This window comes from Hyperoodon ampullatus, assembly GCF_949752795.1.
Source record: "Hyperoodon ampullatus genome assembly, chromosome: 2".
NCBI lineage: Eukaryota > Metazoa > Chordata > Mammalia > Artiodactyla > Ziphiidae > Hyperoodon > Hyperoodon ampullatus.
The window spans coordinates 1041469-1065581 of record NC_136915.1 but is presented as its reverse complement, the minus strand read 5'-3'; the positions used below and the strand labels follow the sequence as shown (position 1 = coordinate 1065581).

The following is a 24113-nucleotide window of genomic DNA, read 5'->3' as shown; positions in this document are numbered from 1 at the left end:
TGTGGCTGCTTTCACACTACAACAGAGGTGAGAGACGGAAAAAGCTCGCCGACCCGCTACGAACAGCAAAGACAAACGACAGCAGCGCAGCCCCCGCTGACCGTCGGGCACTCTTCCAGCACGTGTGCACGTCTAATCCTGGCAGCTACCCTGAGGGAAGTGATCTGCGGGCCCTCGACCCCTGGGGAGAGGCCTAAGCCCGCACGGTTTTAAAAAAAAAACAATTTACTAACAACTCTGTGACATCAAAGCACAGGACGGTATTTGCCACCAGGACCCGGAATCGTGCAGCCCCAGGAGGTGTGTTCACCCCAACGTGGGTGCTCCCCAGGAAACGGATGTGGCCGCCCACACAGGGACAGAAAGCAACGCCATTCCAGAGAAAAGAAAGAAATACGCCAATGCTAGAGACAGACACCAGCACGATGGCTTGGGAGCCGAAGAGATTTAAGGGGACATTTAAGAACCCAGAGAAGAAGCAGCAATGGTAGTTTCCTTTCTGTATCCAGGGGAAAGCCCGTCAAGGGAGTTTCAAGAGAAGCCACATCTCTACGCGTGGACGCGGGGACACGTTCAGCTGGTCTGTGGCTGCTACCTGGGGCCCTGGGTCTCAGGTAACTTGCCGATCAAGGAATTTATTTAATTTGTGAAACTGATCAGCTACAAGAACAGAGCAGGATGTTTTTTTTTTCTTAAAGCAACTGTATATCTAAAGATTTTGCTCGTTCTACAAATAAATCTTACTACTGCTTCCAACATTTCACTTTTTCTTTTTCCTTTTTAATTTTTACAGGAGTATACTGGATTTACAATGTTGTGTTAGTTTCAGGTGTACTACTTTCAACATTTCTTTAGAGCAAAAACCCACCAGAGCCGTCAGGGGCTGATTCACTCTGATGACAATGCTTTGTGTGACTCAGATGAGCTGGCTGCTATGACAAAACGCCCCGATGTCCATGGCCAAGTGCAGCTGAAGGCCGTCTCTGGGCTTCACGCCCGGGGCTCTGCCATGGCGCAGGCAGAGTTGGCACGTGTGTGATGCCAGGATGGGAAAGAAGCCACCCCTGGGGCCGAGACAGCAGCTTACGTTTCCTCGGTACTTAACAAAATGTGCAAAATATAGTAAAGCCTCACAAAACAGGATTCATCAAGAGCTGGAGACAGAAAGGGGGGTAAACACCACAGTCAACTCACAGGCTGGGACCAGGGCAGGAGCAGAGGCCAGAGGCCGGCCCTACCTGCCTGACCCCCATCACCCGAGGAAAACCTGGGATGCGGGGCCTGTCCGATGGCTGAGGGTGCCGGGGGCAGGGGAAGAGGGGACCGTGGGCCCGTCTGCATGGGAGATGCTCTCCTCAGCTCGGGGCTGAGTCAGGCCAGGCCCCTACCTCCCCACAGCCCCCACGGGATAAAACACCAGCCCTGGGCTTCCCTGGTGGTGCAGTGGTTAAGAATCCGCCTGCCAATGCAGGGGACGTCGGTTCAAGCCCTGGTCCGGTAAGATTCCACGTGCCGCATGCGCCACAACTACCGAGCCCACGTGCCACAACTACTGAGCCTGTGTGCCACAACTACTGAAGCCCGTGCACCTAGAGCCCGTGTTCCGCAAAAAGAGAAGCCACTGCAATGAGAAGCCCGTGCACCGCAATGAAGAGTAGCCCCCGCTCGCCGCAACTAGAGAAAGCCTGCGTGCAGCAACGAAGACCCAATGCAGCCAAAAATAAACAAACAAATTTATATATATATAAAAAAAACCACCGGGGCTTCCCTGGTGGCGCAGTGGTTGAGAGTCTGCCTGCCGATGCAGGGGACACGGGTTCATGCCCTGGTCCGGGAAGATCCCACATGCTGCAGAGCGGCTGGGCCCGTGAGCCATGGCCGCTGAGCCTGCGCGTCCGGAGCCTGTGCTCCGCAATGGGAGAGGCCACAACAGTGAGAGGCCCGCGTACCGCAAAAAAAAAAAAAAAAAAAAAAAAACCACCAGCCCCGTACCTCGCTCAGAGGGGACACAGATGGCATGGGACAATGTGCTGAGATCAAGACGTAATGCCACATGGACACCAGCAGCTGGCTGCATCTGGCCCCCCACCCGTGTCTGTCAATAAAACTTTATCGGAACAGTCTTTGTCTGAACCCCAGTGGGTAGCTGCCACAGAGACCATGTGGCCCTCAAAGGTGAAAATACTTACTATCTGGTCTTTTGAAAAAAAGTGTCGACTGCTGGTGTAAAAAATAACAAGAACAGCAGCTTTTACGGCCCTCACAAAATGTCAGGCACTGTTCCAAGCACATCTGTGTATAAAACTTAACCTGAGAACCGTGCGGTAGGTTCTAGGAGTTTCCCTATTTTACAGACGGGGACACTGAGGCACTGGGAGGTGAAATAACTTTCCCAGGATCACACAGTTACTGTCTAATAAGATCTGATACCAGGTGATTTGGATGAATCCAGAACCGAAGCCTGGAGCCCCACCTCCAGTTACCGACCCCCCATCACAGGGGCGGCTGCCCCCCAGGGGAGCTCAGGGACAGAAGAAAGGAAGAGAGGAAGCAGACAAGCACCTGGGCTCCCGACAATGGACGACAGACAGGAAAGGAGGCTGAGGGCCAAAGGGAGCATCTCAGGAGAGACCAGGCTCATTCCCGAAAGAAAACACAAACCAGACACGCAGGGCAAGCCCAGGACAGACGTGGTCAGAACCAACACCCTGACTCAGGATGCTCACAGCAATCACGGTGGGCATGCAAACCAGGCAGAGCCCACGGCTCCAGGACAGCTGCCAACAGAACAGGGGAGCTGGCAGCTCCAGGCCCAGAAAAGCCTCCTCTGGGGTGGGGTGGGGGGGGATGAACAGCTTGTCTCCATCTCCCCGTGGACGACGAGTGCGGGACAGACACACCACCAAGCACCCGGCTGCGTTCGAGGGCAAGAGGACCTGGCTAAGCCTGGCTCAAGCGCCTGTGCTCCACACGTGAAGGACGCGCGGAACGTGAACCCCAGCCCTTCCCACACTCGGGAGTCATGCCTCATGATGAAATCGAGCAAAGGAGGAGAGACCCAAACAGCGAAGCAGCTACAGAAGGACCGGCGTGAGGATGGCACACCTAAAAAATATAAAAATCACAGCAAACACAATTGGGTGGTGGAGAGAGGGAAGCTGCCCTCTGAAACACCCTAGGCCCCAGCAGATTCAGCGAATCCTTCCAAGAGGTCATTTCAATGAGATTTAGAATGTTCCAGAGAGTAAAAAAATAAGGAAAATGAAAAAATCCAATAAAGATTGTATAAGGGGAACTACAGATGGATCAGAAAACATCAATGAAAAACTCCTAAATAAGATCAGAAAACTGAATTCAAAAGCACATTAACAAAACTGTACACTAAGACCAGGCATGCGTTTCCCCAGGAATTCAAGGAGAGTTCAACCCTGGGAAATATGTTATAATGATACAATTCATCATTTTAGGAGGCCCCGAGGAGTAAAGATCATAACAATCACCTCCATAAATGGTGAGAAGACCTCTGGAAAAATTCCATATTCTTTCTTGACAATAAAATAAAAAGAGGTGTAAACTTCCTTCAGACAAACTGTAACTCCATGCCAGTTACTGGCATGTCTGTAACCTCCCCACTGCTGGGTCTGGGAGTCTTTGAGCTGCGTTTCTGAGGCTCTGGGGGAGATGGGGTGATGGGGTCCAGGAGTCCATAGGGGGTGATCCTGTTCCCAAGAGCCAGACAGAGGCAGTACCTCCTTAGCCTCCAGCCTTGTCAGACGGGGCCCCTGTGGACCCAGAGCTCAGGGAGATGGATGCAGGTGGAAACCCTGGTCCCTGCTGCTCCCTCCCTCCCCCAATGCCCCTGGGCCCCTTGCTGTAGCAAACGCCAACACATTTGACTGGAATGCCAGCGTGGTCTGGCTCTGTGTTCCTGACACCCCGCTGGCCCACAGCAGCTGGCGCTGGGCTTTCCGTGCCAACACCAGACGCGTCCCCTTGGGGTCAGGAAGGGGACAGGTTTGCCCACCACCACCAGTCCCCAAATGCGGTAGGTACTGGCTGATGTCATTAGAGATAGAAATGAACAGGGGCCCGAATCGGGAAGGAGGGGGTGGCAGCATCGTCTGCAGATGTTATCACTGCACATCTGGAAATCCAAGAAAACCACCTGAGATTTACTGGAGAAAGAGAATCGTGAGGCAAAGGGCCCGAAATCAATGTGCAGAAACCACATTACGTTGCTGTTGCTTTCATGGAAGAAAAGACCTCGCTTCTAGTAGAAACAGAAGAGAGAAACACTCAGGACAAAAATTAAGCGAGGAACTGAAAACTCTGCGTGAAGAAAACCTTTAAGATCTCCCGCAAGAGCAGGTGAAAAGGGAAACCACACGACTGAGCAGGAAGCGCCTGCGTCCTAAGGATGCCCGCCTTCCTTTCTGAGCTGGACACGTTGATTCCAAAGTCCACATGGAGAAATAAAGAGCAAAAAGGAAAAACAAGCAGCAAAACGTGTCAATGAGGGCCTCCCTGGTGGCGCAGTGGCTGAGAATCTGCCTGCCAATGCAGGGGACACGGGTTCGAGCTCTGGTCTGGGAAGATCCCACGTGCCGCGGAGCAACTAGGCCTGTGAGCCACAACTGCTGAGCCTGCGCGTCTAGAGCCTGTGCTCCGCCAACAAGAGAGGCCATGACAGCGAGAGGCCTGCTCACCGCAATGAAGAGTGGCCCCCGTTTGCCACAACTAGAGAAGGAAAACCCTCGCACAGAAACGAAGACCCAACACAGCCAAAAAATAAAAATAAATAAAAGAAGGCTCAACATTAATAAAAAAAAAAAAATAAGTGTCAGTGATAAGACCAGGGAGTATGCACAAAAGTTACTTCCTCCTTTCACTTTCCTGCATTTTAAAATTGCATCTTTTTTTTTAAAAAGGAGCTACCCTTTTACGTGGTTTCTGATGTCATTTAATAGTTGGCAAAAGCACAATTTCAGGTCTGGTCCTGACAGTTACTTCGACGAAAGGAGCCCCCATGCCCGGCTCTAGCAAGGCCCTGTCCAGAGGAGGCGTGCAGCTGGACAGGACGTCACCTCAGTCAGGCAGTGGCTGCATGGGGCACCGGAGTCTCCGCACCCTAACGGGATGGTCCAAGGACGCCAGCTCATGGAGAGCATGTCCCACGCCCCTGCACGTCTGTCCCCAAGCACACGGTAATAACACGTCCCTGCCACCCACCTGCCCTGCTCTGAAAGCAGCCAGGCGCCTCCAGATTAGGAAGAAAGAAGGAATCACACTCCATGAAGGCTGTGTGTGTGGGCACAGCGGCAGGAGGACTCAGGCCCCCGGGCTAGGCGGACAGAGGCCACGCCCCAAGGGTCCCTCACTGTCCGGGGCTGTGGGGTGACCCGCAACAGCTACCACAGTGTTTCCAGAGAGAGCGCGGTCTACCCACATGACGGAAAAGCACAGCGAAGCCCTGAAACCCCCGAGCGTTCCAGTGAGTCTCTACTCACTTCCAGTGGGGGGTCCCTTCTCCCCACGTGCGCCCTCGTGCCGGGCGGTCTAGCCCGAGGGGTCCTGCCTGGCAGCCTGAGGGGTCAGGGCTGCATGTGGACCATTTTAGGGGATGCAGGGGATCCAGGTGGAGAACAGAGGCTGACGTGGCTCCACCCACGCCCTGTGTCACTCAGCGCCGTGCTTTCTATTCCGGGTTTCAATTAGGACTGGAACAAATTCACTGCCTTTGGAAAGCACAGTGACTCACGTTCCCAAGGAGGGAGCGCCTGCCCCTCAAGGTCGCGGATGATTCCTGCCGCGGGCACGGCCCCGGGGCGCACCCTCACGCAGCGGTCACAGGTGTCCCGTGACCACCACCAGGGGCCCCGGGAACCGGATCTGCCTGACCCTCCATCAGGAGCGGGTGGAGGTCTGCTCACCGCAGGCCCGCCTGCTTCTCACCGTGGTGACAACACACGTGGCCCCGGCTCCCCCTCGGCTCCCGCTTCCCAGCCCCATGTCCACACCGCCCACTGGACACGTGCTCGCGCCGCGCCCCCAGCTCTCCACGTCGGACCCCACCTGCCGCCCCAGCAGCGCCAAGCGTTTGTCAGTCCTGCCACGCGCTCCCTGGCATTGGGCAAACTCACCGTCCTCGCCTCCCTCAGGCCTCCTCGCCCAGCAGGTCCTGCGTCCCCGGCTGAGGATCGTGGTGCTTTCGGAAGCTGTCCCACCTTCAAGCCCTTCCTCATCCTTCCCCGGCACAGCTGCCTCCCCTGGGACACACCCGTGCGACCGTCCCTCGTGGGTTCTTCCCCCACCCCACCCCACCCCACCCCACCTTGACGGCGTTCCCAGGGTGCACGTGTGTGCTGTGGCTCCCCTGTATGGGGCCCCGGGACCCCGTCCAGGCTGAGGTCTCTCCAGAGCTGCAGGTAAGTCCTCAGGTGCGATTTACAAAGCCTAACACAGAAGGCATTTCACATCTTGAAGCCACCGGAAGCCAGGAAGAACTGAGTTTAGCGTCTAAGCGGGCGCTGCAAACAAGGCACAGCCGCTTTGTTCTTCTTTAAAGGGTAAGAAGCATCCGCGTCCGTAGATGAACACAGATAACCAACTGGGCCAATGGTTAAAAGGTTTTATTTTAGAACAGCAAGTTGACCGTAAATATTTTACTGGTGGCTTGCTCATCTGTGATCTGAGATGGCGCAGAAGCGAGAAAAAGGTCCCCAAACTACAATCTAACGTGGGGGGTTGGGGGAGGGAGAAATAGATTTTCAGCTACCATCTCTTGATCACCCATTTTCCCCACAATAGCTTAAACTGAAGCAGTTTCTCCTGTTTTGGCCATTTCGTAGTTAATTTTGGCTATTGTTTAGAAAAGATGGGCTGTGTGGATATGAACAGTGGCTTCTCCGTAACACAGATGTTTATTTTACACTAAAACGCCACTGTGGGACTTCCCTGGTGGCGCAGTGGTTAGGAATCCGCCTGCCAATGCAGGGGTCATGGGTTCAAGCCCAGGTCCGGGAAGATCCCACATGCCGCGGAGCAAGTAAGCCCATGCACCACAACTACTGAGCCTGGGCTCTAGAGTCCACGAGCCACAACTACTGAGCCCACGTGCCACAACTACTGAGGCCCGCCCGCCTAGAGCCCGTGCTCCACAACAAGAGAAGCCACCGCAATGAGAAGCCCGCGCACCACAACGAAGAGTAGCCTCCGCTCGCCACAACTAGGGAAAGTCCGTGTGCAGCAACGAAGACCCAGTGCAGCCACAAATAAATACATAAATACATTAATAAAAAAATTAAAAATATCCCCCACTGCACCATCTGCATACATTTGTACACATGTGGTGTTCTGTACCCTGTGTATACACGTGGCGACATTAATGGCGACCGTCATGTCCGGGATTCCACGTCCACGAGTGAACACGGAACACGGCAGAGCCGGTCGCACTACTGGATTTGGGGAGAAAAAGAAATGCTTATTTTCTTCCCATCCAGAGACCCCCTTCTGATAACTGCTTGTGAGAAACTGCGTCTTATTTACCAGATGTTTGCTGGTGGCGGCCCGCGGGCGCAGCTCCGGAGTGGAGCAGGTGTCTGCTGTGTTTGGTGGCGCTGCAAGGGCTCCGCCGGCTCCTGGCACCACGGCAGCCCCTCGGGGCGGTGGCTCGGCGAGGAGCCCACGGGAAGAGTCGAGGTGGCCCGCACGCTCTTCCCAGCCACGTCCCCGCCGCCACCCTGCCCACCCAGCCTCCCAGTTCCCGACTCCAGTGGCCTTGCTCCTCATTCACCAGCAGCAGCGGGGGTGGTGCTGACAGCCGCCCAACGTGGGGCGGGGCAGCTGCTGGTCCTATGTCCTCGCGGGCTCAGACACGAGGTTCCGTCCGTTTGTTCCAAGGCCCAGCACCCCCAAGAAGAAAGGCCCTTTCAGCCGGAGCTCACATCATTCACAGTTCCCCGGGGCCTTCCTGGCTGTAAACGTTTAACTGACGGACCCACAGCCACCAGCCCCTGAGGTGGGCGTCCCTGCCATTCCCTGTCCCAGGGCTGAGATGGGGCCCAGAGAGGGTGCCCTGTGCAAGGTCGCCCGGATAGTTAAGTGGGGGGCTGGCACATGAAGCCCAGCTGTCGGCTCCAAGCCTCTGCTGGTACCGCTGTCAGGAGAACCACAAAAGGCTGAAATGAGGATGGGGTCTCCAGAGGAACCAGGCTCTGCTGGCACCACCCTCCCAGGGCACGGCTTCCGGGGTCTCCCTCCGTCTCTGAGCCACTTTCCAACTGGGTGGGTTCTATACCAACAATGCCATCCACAGACTCGCAAAGGAAGTCTGCCTGGTGGGGCCCCTCCCAGCTTCCCAGACGGCTTGGCACCAGGCATCGGCCAGTCCCAGGGTCCCCGTCACCCAACGTGTGCGGGACCTTGAATTCTCCTGTGAGCGGCTGTCACCTCTGACGAGTCCTTCATTAATCAGTGACTCACATAAACGTGGACACACGCTCACTTTATATCTGTACCAAGGACATGGCTGTACCTTAAAAAAATTATCCTTTAGCACCACAACTGCCTACGAGGTGCCAGGTATGAACCAACTGCTGGGAGCACAAAACACCCCACCTGGCCCGGCTCTTAGGGACTTCACACCGTGGGTGGTGGGGGACAGGCATAGATCATAACCCCGCATCAAAGCAGGCACGTGGAAAACAGCCCGGAAAGACACCCTATCCTGACTAACCAGGTCTCAGGTGCTTCTAGACGTCATTGACGGATTTCATAGAAGTGGGGAGGCAAAGTAACTAGACATGGATGCTAATGATTCCCTGGATGCCTCCCGGCCATGAATGTGAAGGCCGTAACACATCTTCTCCCGTCAGTTTGGAAAGGCGCTACAGTGCGCGCCTGCATCGTGGGGCTCACACAGAAACACCTACGGGATGTTTTTTTTTTTCCAATTCTAACCTTAACGCACCTGGGAACACGTGAGCCGGCAGATTTCCGGGACGTGAGTGCAGAAAGCGCTGTGCTCCTGGTAACAGAGTTGGAAGTGAGGCTGAAATATCTGACCCTTGTACATCCACACCCTACAAGTTCATACAGTGAGGTTAACTGAAAAACACAGCAAGACTCGTTTCACAATACGTTAGGAAGCGTGGGGTTCGGGGGACACCCTCCCTCGGGTGTGCCCCATAATCCCGAGACTGGTCAGAGCCAAAGAGAGGTGAGGAAAGTGCACCGGACACTACTGCTGGGCCCTCCCGGAGCCCCGGGCGGGGGAAGAGGAGGCGAGGAAAGGGGCCTGGCAGGCAGGGCGGCAAAGATGGACAGAGGGACCCAGGGGCAGCCTGGTTGCAGGGGCCTTGTCCACACACCTAGGGGCCTGGACTGTCTCCCAGAAGCAATTGGGAAAGTGGTCAGGGGGCTCTGAAGCAGGTGAGGGATACTTCAGCTCTATGTTCTCGAAACATGGCTCAGTTCCAACGTGGGGGAACTGACAGCCTGGTGCCCCAGGGACCGGACGCCCAGAGGAGGCTGCAGCTGGGGCTCAGGGGGAAAGGGAGGGTCTGAGACCCACTCAGGAGGTAGAATCGCTGAGATCTGGGGAGGTGGCAACGCCAGTTCCGGTGGGAACAGGGGACTGCAGATCGGGAGAGGTGGGGGAGGATGCGGGGGGTGTCGGGGGGTGAGTCACTGCTCTGATCACAACAAAGCCCCGAGCAGAGAGCGGGCAGAGCAGAACCGAGACCGTCGTGCAGAGAGGCTTGCCTGCACGCTGGGCCCTAGCAGCGTCGGGCCCTCGCTCGGTCACTGGCTCCCTGCGCTGATATAAAACTTCCCCAAGTGATAAGCATGCCTCAGTGTGATCACACTGCACAAACAACACGGTTTACACTGAACACCTGCTGCTGGCTGGGAGTCTGGGACTTTGGCACGTGTTAGGTAGAGGTGCCTACGTGACCTGCCCCCAGTAAACCCCGAGTTTCACAATCCCCTGTGGAGGAATTCAGGGTGTCCTGTGGGACCCACAGGGAGGGACTCCGGGCAGCTCATGCCTGGCTTCCTCCCGACTTTACCCCGTGCATCGTTTCCCTTTACATCCTTTCACAGCAGTAAGCCTTAGCCTTGAGTCTGACGATGTGCCGTGTCCTGCAAGTTCTCCTAAGTCACTGAACCTGGGGGTGGGTCCTGAGCACCCCGACCCAGAACATGGTAACTTTTCAAGTAAACAAACTGTGTGAGTTCAAGTCATCTGGCCAAAAAAATTCCAAACTGAGTGTACGTTGAATATCCTAGACCAGGAGTTCCAAACCTTTCTAAAGGAGAATTCTAATATGTACGAAGCTTCTAAGTGAGGCTGTTTAGTATTTATTAATTTATTCCACTAACCAGTGAGATCCATAAGCACAAAAACAGGCCTCCCATTCACAGTGGCACCCCAATACCTGATTCCATGCTTGTATCAGCGGGATGCGTTCAATAAATAATTTGTAAACAGAATTAAAGAATTTAGCTTCATTTGTATGAAATTTACCTAATATGACACCAGCCAATGAGAACAACAAAGCTAGTTTGAGGAAGCAAAAGCCCCCATACTTGCAAACAGGAGGACCCGACAGACGACAGCAGAAACCTCATGACAACACAGCCTCCACACGGTTCAGATCAGAAAGCAGCAGAATCCCAGAAGCACCCCCTTTCTCTTACCGACTTGTTGTCTGGAAGCAGGAGTGTAAGCCGACCAGGAAAGGGTTGCTGGATGCCTGCTCAAACACGTGCTTCTCTGTCTGTACCCAGTCAATATCCTGAAATAGAAGCCAGGGAGTGTGAACACTTCACAGGCATCCTGGAGAAGGGGAGGCAAGAGAGGAATGTCAACTCTGCTTGAGGGAAGACAATGCAGAGAGGAAAAGAAAACGCCCGCTGAGGAATTCTCCCCACCACCATCACCATCCCCACCACTGTCACCCATTACCATCTGCCACCTTCACCTTCATCATCTCCACCATCATCACCACCACCATCACCATCACCACCACCATCACCAACATCACCATCATCATCTCCACCATCATCACCATTTCCACCACCACCACCATCATCACTATCATCACCACTATCATTCGTTATCATCACCACAAGCACCATCACCATCTTCCTTACTCATCCTCTATTACCATCTCCACCACCGTCACCATCTCCACCACCATCACTATCTTCCTTACCCATCCTCTATTACCATGTCCACCACCGTCACCATCTCCACCACCATCACCATCTCCAGCACCATCACCAAAGCCACCATCACCGGCTGAGCGCCGCCCCACGTGCTGCCCGTGGCAGCCTTGGAAAGTCTGTATTGTCATCTCCACTTAAGACAGGAGGAAAGAGAGTGGAGCTTTTTCCAACACCCCACACCCATCTCCCAAGCCCCAGCTCCCACGGCAGGGCTATCTCCCTCCCAATCCACACTGGAACTTGGGGAAAACTCAGCTTGAGAGTCTCAGCTTTGGTTCCATTACAACCCCAGAAGGCAGAGTCGGACGAGATTCCCCGAATTCCCCGGGTTAAACTTCTTGTCTCAGGGGTTGGGAAGTGAGCGGGAACGGGGTGTGTCCACAGCAGCCTGCCTTCCCCTGAAGGTTTCTGGAAAAATGAGCCGACCCTCAGCGAGCATCCCTTTGGTGGCCAAAGACCGCCTGGGTTCCTGGTCCTGGGGCTGGGTCCTGACCCCTCTGCCCCTCGCTCCCGGGGACGCCCTGGGTGGCATGGCTCCGTCTGACCAGCCGCACCTCCCCCAGCTCCACTCGCCTGTGCAATGGCCACCTGGTGTCCCCACTCAGCGTCTCATGTGCAAAGCCGGCCTCAGACAGAGCCCTTGACTGTCCCTGCGTCTGTTCTCCCAGGCACCTGGCCACCTGGGTGCTCAGGAAGGAAACGCCGGTGGGTGCATGATGCCTCCTCCCCCACGCCCCGGGTCCACCTGCCTCCCGCCTGCCGGACTCCCCACGCTATTTTAACAGAACGCCACGGACCTCGGGACTTAAATCCTCCAAACTGTATCCTCTCGCTGCTCTGAGGCAGAAGCCTCTGGGCTCAGGGTGTGGGCAGGGCCCCGCGGAGGGTCCTTCCTGCACCTCCAGGGGACTCCGGCCCTTCTCCGCCTCTGTCTTCACAGTGACTTCCCTGTGTGTGTTCTCCCTCCTTCCTGTCTCAAATCTTTCCCTGCCTTTCTCTAAAAGGACACTCGGAAAAAAAAAATAAATAAATAAAATAAAAGGACACTCGTCACTGGATTTAGAGCCCCCCAGCCGATCCAGCATGACCGCCGCAGGATCGGTGATTACATCTCCCCAAATAAGGTCCTGTTCCCAGGTTCCTGGGATTGGGACGGGGGCCACGGGACGGCAGCGCCTCTCACAAACGCACAGCTGGCCCGCGCGCCAGATCCTAGGGTCTCGCTCCCCTGAGACCACCTCCGAGTCTGAGCTCCAGTCCCGGCCACGTGCGAAGATGCCGACAGCGACCACAGCAGTAACTCTCTCTGGAGGCCTCTCCTCTCAGCGTTCTAGAAACCGGCCCTCACACACCATCAGCCCTCCAGCCAGCCGCAGGCGGGGAAGAGGCTTGAATCCTCTTGCGGGGCTGCAACCGGCAGTGAAGACGCCAGCCGGACCCCGCACTTCCCGGGGCCTCCGCTTCCTCAGCTGTGAGGCACAGATGTCCCAACTCACTTGTGAGCTCAGCGCCCAGGGCTGAGGGGCCAGCTGGGCGGTGTGAGCACTGCACAAACGCACTTGCTGGGAGGACAGGTGGGGACTCGGTGCAGCCCCGCTGTGCCCTCTGAGCTGCGAGCCTGGGCCGGGGAGCCCTCCCGTGGCCCCGCGCTCCATGGGCGCCAAGTGGCCTCATGGGTCGGTAGCGGCTGCACCAGAACAGAGTGACTGCTTCCCGTGAAGTCAGTTCTCTGCTTCTTAGGGATGTCACCCCCGTTCAGGGGTCAAAGAAACAGGTCAAAAGTACGTCAAGCCAAGAAGCCCGTGAAAAGGAGCTCAATACATTGTCCCTATGGGAATGCCAATCAAAGCCACTTCATACCCACCAGGACAGCGATGGTCAAAACACAGAAAATAGCAAGCGTCAGCAAGAACGCGCAGAACTTGGGAACCTCACGCGCTGCTGTTGGGAATGTAAAATGGCGCAGCTGCCGAGGAAAACAGTTTAGCTGTTCCTCAAAAAGGTAAACATAGAATTACCCTATGACCCAGCAGTTCGCCTCCTGGGTGAACACCCAGGACGAGTGGAAATAGGGACTCAAGCAAATAACTGCACGGAGCCGTTCAGGGCAGCGTGACTCAAGCAGCGGACGCAGAGACGCCCAGTGCCCGGCGGCGGGTGAACAGAGAAGCCCAAGGGGGTGGATCCGTAAAACGCAACATGGCCGAGGCCTAAAACGGAAGGAAGGACGCGCAGACACCCGCTACCACGTGGATGGACCTTGAGAACACGACGCTCCATGAGAGAAGCCGGACACAGAAGGTCCCATAACGCACAGTTCCGCTTACACAGAGAGTCTAGAACAGGCAAATCCACGGAGACAGTGGGCGGCCGTAGGGGCCGGGGAGGGGGCCGGGGGGACCGCTCACGGGGACGGGGTGGCCTTCTGGGGGATGAGTGGGTGTGGAGCGGGGTGTTGGCGAGGGTGGCCCGACACCGTGAATGCGCTAAGCGCCACTGAACTGTGCGCTTGAAAGCGGTCAAGTGGCCAACTTGGTCACGTGCGCTGAAGGCACGTAGGAGCGAGCGGGCGGGCCCTCACCTCGTCGTCGTGGACCAGTTCCTTCTTCACCACCTTCATGGCGTACACCTGATCGTTTTTCTTCAGCCGTACCAGCAGGACCTTGGCATAGCTCCCGCGTCCGATGACCCTGAGCAGGTCGAAGTCCTGCAGCCCGAGCCCCTGAGATATTTTGATCCCGTCCATCCCGTCGATGACCGGCTTGAGGTCCTGAGGGAGGGAGGACAAGACGGGAGGAAGCGGGAAGAGGACTCGTGCGCAACGGGGGAAGACGTGGTGGCCGCCCCGGAGCCCCGAGCCCCATCCTGCTCACACGTCCTGACTCGCTGTCCCAAAGGCCACCAGCCCCGCGCCACCCAGGAGCAAACCCCAAGAGCTTCTGGTGGAAGGGGCCGGAAGTCCGAGAGCCGTCGTCAGCCACCGGCGGGCCCTCTGCAAGCAAGGAGGGATGCTCGGGGCCAGCCCCGCCTGGACAGGCCGAGGAGGTGGCCGCAGGCTCACACACCCCGGGGTCATCGGTGCAGCGGCTGGAAGGCCACCTGGCCCCCCCGGGGGGTTGCAAAGCATAACTTCCTAATGTCTGGAAAGACCTGCCAAAGCAAGTACCACTAGAAACAATATATGATGAAAGAGAAAGGCAACGTGATTAAGAGCACACGCTCCCCTCCTGAGAATTATCTCTGGCGAGGATTCCCTGGTGGAGGGAGAGTAACTAAGTGTTCCTCACTCACTCCAGACAGAATGACCAGGGAGAAAGATCTAAACGTCCAGGCGGGGACACTGACCTTGGGAAAGGTGTGGCCTCCTCTCAAGGTGCTGCTGTTCCCTGAGGTCCTGTGCACAGAGGTTGAGCTCCAGCTGGAACTGTCCTTGCTCAGAACCACAACTTCCTGAGCCTCATTTATCACCCAGAGTCCAGTTGTGATGCTGTGATTTGTAACACCAAGTTCCTCTCTGTTCTAGGGCCCCCGTCCCTGGCACATGGCTCCTAAATCCTAGGGGGGATTTCCTAAGTGCTGAGAGCCAGCAGGGTGTGTTTTGTTATGTTAATGAGGCAACTACAGGGAAGCCTCTAGGTCACCTAAGGATGCAGCTGGTTGCCAGGGGAACCAACCCTGGGATTAGAGGGTCAGTCCCATCCCCTGACCTCCCAGGAGTGGAGAGGGGCTACAGGTTGACTCCAGCACCAATGGCCAATGATTTAATCATCACACCTGTGTAATGAAGCCTCCGTAAAACCCTCAGAAGGAGAGGTTTGGAGAGCTTCTGGGTTGGTGAAAACGTGGAGATTCGGGAGTCGCGCTCCCTCAGAGAGACCATGGAAGCCCTCGCCCCTCCCCCACACCTTGCCCTGTGCGCCTCCTACAGCTGGCTGTTCCCGAGTTACAACCCTTTAAAATAACCTGGTGATCTGGTGGGTAAAATGTTTCTCTGAGTCCTGTGGGCCACTCTCACAAATTAATTGAACCTGAGGAGGGGGTCGTGGGACCCTCCAATCTGTAGCCAGTTGCTCAGAAGCATAGGTGACAACCTGGACTTGCAACTGGCATCTAAAGTGGGAGGAGGGGTCTGTCTTGTGGGACTGAGCCCCCGACCTGGGGGATCTGTCCCCCGGTTGATGGTGTCAGAGCTGGGTTACACTGTAGGACACTCAGTGTCTGCTGAGAATTGCAGAGCTGCTTGGTAGTGTGGAAAGCACACACAGAAAATAAAGGCTTTTATGCAAATAAAATTCGGCAAAAACTGCAGCTCAGGAGTCAGCCCTGGACCCGCTGTGCTGTCTGGGTCAAGAGGATGTGGCAAGGCCTCACCCGCAGCAGAAGACGGTGCCAGGATTGGGCCCCCAAGAACCTTTGGGGCAGCAGCCTCTGGGGCTTCATAACGGATGTGCCCCTGGTGAGACCCAGCTGTGAAGGCGGCAGGGCCTGTTCCCGGAGCTGTCATCTCCCCACTGTCACCTCCCCCCTCCTCGCCACCCCCTTCACTGCCGCCCGACAGGCCGACTCCCCCACCCCGGACACCACATCCCCCCAGACCAGAGGGCCCATGAGAGCTGCCTGTGGGCGCCAACGTCGCTGCCACACAAGGCACTGAGTCCCAGAGACGGGGACTCCCGCCACGGGGGAGGGGGACGGCCGCAGAAAATGTAAGAACCTGGGTGCTGGAGTGGGTGTGACAGCCAGGTCAGAGTGAGCCCACCCCCCAGAGGCCAGCCTTCCCACTTTCTCTCAAAGCACAAGAGCACGGGGTTTCCTTTGTGGAGGTCACGTGTGCCCCTTGTGGTCCACCGTGATGGCCTGAGCCACCTGTACTGATGTGGAAACGGCCACGCCGGCAGTCAGTGCCGTGGAAAGCTTCCCGTGCGCCGGGCATGGTGCTAAGCGTTTATACAAATGCTCTCAGTTTACCCTCACGGAAAGGTGCAATCATTATCCACACTTGACAGAAGAGGATCCTGAGGTCAGAGGGGTCCCCTGACCGAGGCTCAGACCAGGCCTGCAGCTTGGGCTCACACAGACTCAGCCAATGAGCCCTCACGCCCAGTTCTGCATCGGTGAAAGTGTACGTACAAGGAGCACCACATCCTCACCTTTGAGATTCAGCAGCGGCTCACGTGCTGCCACGTTCACTTGCTCCCTGCCTACTCGGCTGTCCAGAGAGCACCTCTGTCCTAAATGTCCGGAAGACCTCACAGACCTCTGCCCTGGAAGCCTCAGTGTGCGCGATCCCCGATGTCCACAAGGCTGTGCTCCCCCCAACCCTCCGTTCATATTCGAGTTTCCACGACTGCCCCAGAAATGAGCTAATGCACCTGTAAACAGGACGCTGAAAATACTGATGAGCCGTCTGCTATACTCACCTCAGGTTCATCTTCAATGTTATCATGTTTCCGGGTTGAAGAAATATAAGCAACTAGTGAAGAGAGGAAGAAAAGAGCTGTGTTACAGGCGTTGTCAGGGACGCGGCCTGAGACCCCCCACGGCCCTTGCCCCTCTGTGGAGACACAGTGGCCCCGGCCAGGCCGCCAGGCCAGCCGGTGCTCAGGGTGAAGGCCTGGAGCAGCCACTTCTGACTCAACTAGAGACTAAGAAAATGCAGCTTCCTGGGCCCCACCCAGACCTGCTGACTCTGAACTTCTGGGGCTGGGAACCTGCCTTTGTGACAAGTTTCCCTAGTGATTCTTCTGAAGTGACTGATCGTAAGATTTGGGTGTCTAGCCTTCCAGTCTTTGTTCTTATGGTACGCAGATGGCTGGCTGGGTGGATGGGTACTTGTTAAGGGTCTCCTTGACATGAAGTGCTGTGCTAAGGGTTTTACGCTCCGTGGCCTCCTGTCATCCCAGGGGATGGAACTCATATTTATCCAACGAGGGCTAGGGCCCTTGCACACCCTTGTAACCGCGCACAGAACTGCAGAAGCTCAGAGCTGGGCCATCAATCCAACCGGTATTCAAAATCACTCTCTGAATGCTTCTTAGCATTAAAAAAAGTCTCTCCCCAACCAAAAAAAAAAAAAAAAAAAGAAAGAAAAAAGAAAAAAAATCCACTAAAACTCAAGAACTACACAGTAGCCTGCCGTGCGCACAGCAGGCCTCTCCACAGAGATGGGTATCCATGGTGGCCGCCGCGCTACGTGCCTCTTAGAACGTCCGAAGTTGGCACAGAGGGCAACCCCGCCCCGGGCTCCCCAGGCAGCAGCACACAGAGACGGGGGCGCCCAGGGAAGGCCACCCCGCCCACCTCTGACCGGACGAGGCGGGCCCTGAGAGCCCTCCCTGGTCCCGCAGCGAGGACGGGACATGCTCCTAGGCACTGGCCCCTGGTGAGAGGAGAGGATCTAAAAGGACACCCAGGGGGAAGGGGAGGCGGGCGGGTGTTCCCGGGGGGCGGGGCGAGCAACCCCTACTTCCATCCGTCTCCTCGGAAGGAAGGTCCACGTCGTCACTCTTGTCGTCCACTGCAGGCTCCTGGGAAGGCATGACAGAATCCTGCGGAGAGACGGCAACACAGTGACCCGGCGGGCGCCACAGCGGAGCTTCTGGAGACTTGTAAGTCACCTGTTATGTAATACACACTGTAACACACCCATCATTCAACTGTTACGTCATCGCACTGAACACGGGAAGAGGAGCATTGAAGTCACCTGTGGGTCCACAGGCCGCGGTCACCGCTCAGCCCCTCGGGCCCGCGACCTTCCCAGCAGGTGCTTTAGGAAGCGCGTGTATTTACACAGTGACGCTGACTCCTCTCTCCCGCCCCCAGCCCCCATCAGGCTGCAGTCAGGCCCCAGCTCCGGGTTCCACGGCTGACGTCACAATAGAGGAGGCTCCCTACTGGTGGACCCTGCGGCCCCCAAGAGTGCCGGGGGCTCCCGGGGCTCAGGAAGAGGGCCCGACCCGGACCGCTGGCCTGGGCCGTCACTATGCAGCCCACGGGAGCCCCCTCCTCTCTCGCGCGGGTGGCAGGGATGATGTCAGGGCCCCACGTGGACAGAAGGAGGCCGAGGGTCCCTGGGGCAGTGTGGACACCCCCCCCAGGCTGCGCCCGGCCCCCACTCACCATATGCCTGTTGCAGGTCAGCGGGACAAGGACGTGGCAGCGCTTATGGACCAGCAGTTTGCAGTTGATGCACCTGTAGCCCTGCCTGGCAAGGCCCCATATCCTTTCACTGCACTGGCCACAGTACGCCCTCTGTACGGGACGAGAACAGCCGCTGTCAGCCGGGCCCGGTGCCCCCGGGGGCCCCGCCACGCCGCGCGGACACGTTGCACCGTCACGACGCGCAGCTGGGGTGGGAGGTGGCCCTGTCGCCTCATCACACCCGGCACCAGGCCCCCGCCCAGGCTCGGCAGCTCCGTCCCAAGGTTGGGGGAACCGAGGGCCCCAAGGAGGGCGCTGGGGCTCTGCTCTTTGTGAGGGAAAAGGGGGGCCCCGGCAGGCAGGGGTGAGGAGACCCCTCCACGGGCAGCGCCCCCCCTGCTTGCAGGGCCTGGAGTGGGAGTTGTAGCTCCTACCAGGCTGCGCTCAGAACAGCCGAGGGGCCCCTTGTGGGTGGAGTGACCCAGGTGAGAAGTGGGTGGGAGAGCCGGCTGCCTGACCCTCGTCCAAACGCCCACCTACACGACGACCACAGAAGCGACCCTGCCTGGCGTCTGGACGTGTCAGGAGCTGCTCTGGGGCTCCATGCAATTATCTTGGTATTCTTCTCAGCGCTTTAAAAGATTTTAAATGGTCAATCTTTATTCTTCTTGGTTCTAAACACTTGAAATTCATGATCATGTTTGGCTTGTTTGGAGAAGTTTTTGTAATTCTGGAATGTCACAAAATGCGTGGAGGTGAGTGTGTCCAAGTCTGGTCACCCGCCCACCACTCGGAGTCCAAAGTCACCTTCGCAGTTTCGTGGTGTCTGCACGTCGACAGGTTCCCCATTTAGTTTTTTTCCAGCCATAACTCGTTTTCGTGTTTTACCCTCTTTTGCCTTTTTTTAAACAAATTTCTTTCTTTTGAGAGAGTCTCAAATTACTCCTGGGGAACAGAAAGGATCCACAGTACCAGCCGCGCAATGGAGCTCTTTTAGGAAACAGAGCGAACCCTCACGAGGTGTGGGCCTGAGGTGCAGGACGGGTTGCTGGCGGCCAGCGGGCACCGAGAAGCCAATTTCCCACCAAGAAGGAGCCCCCGCCCCATACACAGAGCACATACGTCTCAGTCGCGGCCATGTGGTCAGCACCTGGGACAGTGCTCAGCACACAGTGGGTGCCCAATAAAGGTTTGCTGAAGACAAGTCCACATGCGTGCACCTGCGTGCACCCGCGCGCCCCCCTGCTTTCAACTTCGGTAACAGGAAAGAGAAGGATGTACCCAAGTCCCCCACGTTGCCGGAACCATCCCTCCCACAAGGAGGCCAACACGGGCTGTGGGACTCCCTCTGGGAACGGCCCGAGATGCAGTGGACGGCAGCAAGGGCCAGACATGGGGCCACCCCCCAAGACCTCCGACTCGGGCCAATCCAGTTTAACGCCGGCCTTGGCGTCTCTGCCCGAGGAGGGTGAGTGCTGGTGAGTAAACTCGGGGTTCAGGGAAGGGGTATCACCTCTGAGGACCGCTCACCACTCAGGGAACCGTTACAAAAATTCACGTCTTTTTATACAATGTGCTAAATGTGTTTAGCTTTCTCCAGAACACCATTTAACAATGCTTGGATCATATTTAGGGGCAAACCCACAGCCACCTGGTATCTTCACGAATTAACCAAGATCCCTTTTCCTACAGAGCCACCCTCGCCAGGGTCCAGGCCAGGACAACGGGTGATCAAGGGCAGTGGGAGTTTGCCGGGTTCCAGCACCCGTCAGTTGCATCGAGGCCACGTGCAGACATCCCCCCAGGAGAGGCAGCCGCAATGTTGCCAAAGGCTCTTTATTTCAAAACTAGATTTGAATTATCAACGTTTCAAGAAACGTGCCACTAAATAATAAAACTTAGGGAATTCCCTGGCGGTCCAGTGGTTCGGACTTGGCGCTTTCACTGCCGTGGCCCGGGTTCAATCCCTGGTTGGGGAACTAAGATCCCGCAAGCTGCGGCCAAAAAATAATAATAATAATAATAAATAAAACTTAAAACCCAAGCTTCATTTCTCAGAAAAATCACGTGACTTAATAGATTAATGGGTGCAAATATTTTTAAGTCCCTTACATGCTGCCAAAGTGGTTCCCTGCTCATGTTTTCAGTCACTGACGTCTGGGGCTGCTTTCACACGGCAACAGTAGTGGCAGAGTCAGGGTCCGGCTGTTGTGCCAGAGACTGCACGGCCCATAACGCCTGAAATACCTACTCTCTGCCCCCCCTTGGAGGGGGATGCTTGCTCAGCCCTGTTCCAGCTGCTCAGACCAACAGCCCTGGGGCTGAGGACCTCGGTGCCTCCCGCTGTGGGCTGGACGCTGCCCCCGCCCCACCGTGAGTCCCCACCTGAGTCTTCCTCTCTGCTCGAGAAGCTCAGTTGTGTCCAGTGCAGAGAAAGTTCCAGGCAGGGAGCTCGGGCCAGTGAGGCCGACAGCCCTTGCTTCCATCCTTGGGTCACCGGCAAAGACGGAGAGCAGTGACCTCCTTTGTGGGCTTGTTTGTCCCTGTGAGTCTGGCTGATCCCACGGCGCCAGGCGTGTAGCTCCTGAGACACGTGGGGTGACCTCGCAGCCCCATAATTAACACTGGTGGATGGTGCGGCCTCAGACGCGGAGCCCAAGGACCCTGTGGGAACTGTGCCTGGCGACAAACGGCGACACGCCCGCCTCCCCATCTGTGAATGGCGGGCTGGTTAAGAGTTGTCGGGGGTCTCGGGGTCGGCTCCCTCCTCGGCCTCCTGGTGTCTGTGAAAAGCCGCTTGGCGCCCGGGGAGAGCGGGTGGGGACGGGGCTGGAGTGGGTACCCCCCCGCCGCTGAGTTCCCTTCCTCCTTGAAGAGGAGAGGGCTTTGCCCCCAGATTTTGGGGAGGGGGCGGCAGGAGGAGTGCCAGGCTCTGCACCCTGCCGTCAGAGAAATGGGTTTTCCTCGGAGAACCTGCAGGGAGGGAGAGGCCAGGCCCCTCCGGGCGGCCTTGCCGGGTGGGTGGGTTTCGTCATGGGCCCGTGAGTCAATCTGTCATGAAGGGAACGAGCAGTTCTCTGATGTCCTGAAGGGTGGCCCATCCCGTCTGCCTGAGACCCTCTCCGGCAGAACCAAGCCGATGCCCAGATGCACAGGAAGAGAAGCCACCGGCCACAAGCTGGCTGGTTGTCCGTTTTTTAAATAAACGCGGGAGGGTGGCCAACGGGGGCCTCGCGTCATGGGGGCTGGACGTTCCCATTTCTCCAGGCTTCGCCCGGTCCGTCTGGGTGGTTCACCGCAAAGTCTCACACCCACACCCGTCAGCCAGGCCCATCACTCCTGCACCCCAGGCCCTCTGCCACCACTCGGCGACGCCCGACCTCCCACGGCATCCGATGTCCCGAGGACCCCGTGCCCTCCCAGCGTTGCCGAGGCTCCCAGGGCCCTTCTCATTCCCGACAGACACGCCGCATCCCTTCTTTACACCCAACGTAGCACCCAGGGCTCCCCCGCTGACTCCTCCCCAGTCATCCATTACAGTAAACGATAAACCACTGTCGTGTGCACCCCCCGTGTGCCAGGTGCGGGCACGACCTTCAGGGCAGAGTGCTGTGCCCGGCGGGAGGTGGCGCACACGGGGCTGTGAGGGGCACGGAGAAGGCGTGCCACGTGGGGTGGGGGGCGGGGGGCAGAGTGCTTGGCGCGTGGCGGGGTCCCAGGTCAGCAGGCGCCTGGCTGCTGTACTGGACTCCATGGTGTCCCCCCAGACTCAGGCCCACCCAGAACCTTAAGTGGAAAAAGTATATTTGTAGGTGCAGTTAGTTAAGTTAAAATGAGGTCAGCCTGGGTCCTGATCATGACGGGTGTTCTTGGGGAGCAGACACAGAGAGCAGGTGGCAGAGGCCGGAGGGCTGAGCTCCCAGCCCAGGAGCTCCGAGGACCGCCGGCAACCGCAGGAGCTACACAGAGGCAAGAAGGACCCTCCTAGAGCAGCGGGAGGGGGCGCGGCCCCGCCCCACCTTGGTTTGGCCTCCAGACTGTGAGCAAACGAACGGCGAAGCACCCGGTTTGTGGCGCTTCGTGCCGGCAGCCCCGGGGCACGTGGTCGCCAGCCATGGGGGCACCTGCAGGTGCCTCCCCATCCACCTGCCAACGAACGGGACGGCTACACAGCCACGCGAACCCTATGGTCTCTACAGGACACAGGGCTGCATGAGGAGAAACACCAGATGCTCAGCTAAAGCGCCTTCGGAGCGGGCCAGACAGAGGGGCCCACGGGCCGGGGGGCTGGAGGGCGGTCTCGGGCTCCGGGCTTCGCAGGACACCCTTGGGACCAACAGGGGACACGGTGGGGTAAAACACACGCATCCCAGTTACAGGACAAATCTGCGTCCCTTCTGAATGCACGCAGGCAGGCGGGACCATGAAGCCACAGCGCCTGGACAGGGGATCCCGTAACAGGGACACACAGGCCGAGGTCATCAGAAAAGACCCGAGCTGGCACCTTCCCCGGCTCAGGGAGTCTCGTAAAGGGCTCGTTGTCATCCGGGGACAGTGGCTGTGAAAGCGGCTCGGAGGCCTCGCCTGTGCGCAGAGCAGAGCCCGGCACCTCCTCTGGGTGGGGTGGGGGGGGGGCATCTCGGCGGCCTCGACAGCAACTCACCCTGTTAAAGCGCTTGGCTTGGAAGAGGTGGCCGTTGGCGCGGTACAGCTTCCGCCATCTTCTGGCTCCGCGGCGGTAGATGGATTCTAGAAAGAACAGCAACAAGGGGTAAAAGGAATGGCCATGAGCCCGGCTCCGCCACGTGCGGGGCGGTGGGGACGGGCCACCGCCGAGCTGACACGCCTGCGTCCCCACAGCCCCTCCTCACACGATCCCGGGGTCGACCGCCCCTCGATGCCCCTGGATGTGCCGCGAGGGCTGCCCTCCGCGGAGGGTCAGGCTGTGAAGACATCGGGGCCCGTGTGTCCTCCCACGTGTTTCCTTTCCACCCCCTTCCCTCCGGGCATGAAAACCAGCCCCCTCTCCACACAGGGACAGGCTCCGAGGGGCCGAGGGCCCCCTGGACGTGCACGCCCAACCGTCCTCAGAGGGACCCTGGCCGCCGGGGAGTCCACGGTCAGCCCGAGACAGGCGTCCGTCCAGCCAGCACCATCCCGCCCCCTCTGTCCCGGGCTCCCGTTTGAAGAGCCAGTCTAGGGACAGAAGTAAAGCCAAACCACCCGGACACTTAGGTTGAAAGTTACCCAAACCGTCGCGTTCACGACCTGCATTCACTAAGTCAAACTCCTGAGGAAGGAGGCTGCTCGTTAAGAACGCGGAGCTACACGTACAACCAGAACCGTTGGTTTTATTCTTCCTCAAAAACGTTTCCAACTTTGCTCCTTCAAAACACTTTGAAAGTATGGGAAAACAAAATACTCAGGATACAACGGGAAGCTTTGTGCTTTTACAAAGCTCTGTAGTGAAGGCGACTTTCATGAGAGTCAGGGAAGTGCCAGGAATATACTGACGTGGAAACTGTAACAGAATGTTTTTAAAACAAGCAAATTACAGCTCTGGCTGGAACCTGCCGAAACCAGGTCACAGTGACTGCAAAACCAGCTTCTCTCCCGTTACATGGGAGACAAAGTGGGAAACCGAGAAGCCAACACCCAGACAGAACAGGGCTGGCCAGAGGTAGCATCCTCACCCCCCAGCCCATCTGCCCTGGGCTCCAAGGGGTCCCTGGAGACGCCCC

At 57.3% G+C, this 24113-nt stretch overlaps 1 protein-coding gene across 3 annotated transcripts in view; it reads right to left on the bottom strand.

Annotated features, from left to right (window-relative positions):
• PRKCZ (protein kinase C zeta) overlaps positions 1-24113 on the bottom strand; it is a gene marked incomplete at its 5' end in the record, with an annotated part of 100422 nt that overhangs the window by 9356 nt on the left and 66953 nt on the right. For all 3 annotated transcript variants that reach the window (XM_079696899.1, XM_079696900.1, XM_079696901.1), the window contains 6 exons: positions 10702-10799; positions 13814-14002; positions 16653-16705; positions 17699-17780; positions 18352-18483; positions 23036-23121. In XM_079696899.1, coding sequence (XP_079553025.1) covers positions 10702-10799; positions 13814-14002; positions 16653-16705; positions 17699-17780; positions 18352-18483; positions 23036-23121 — 640 coding nt within the window. The remainder of the gene's footprint in view (positions 1-10701; positions 10800-13813; positions 14003-16652; positions 16706-17698; positions 17781-18351; positions 18484-23035; positions 23122-24113) is intronic.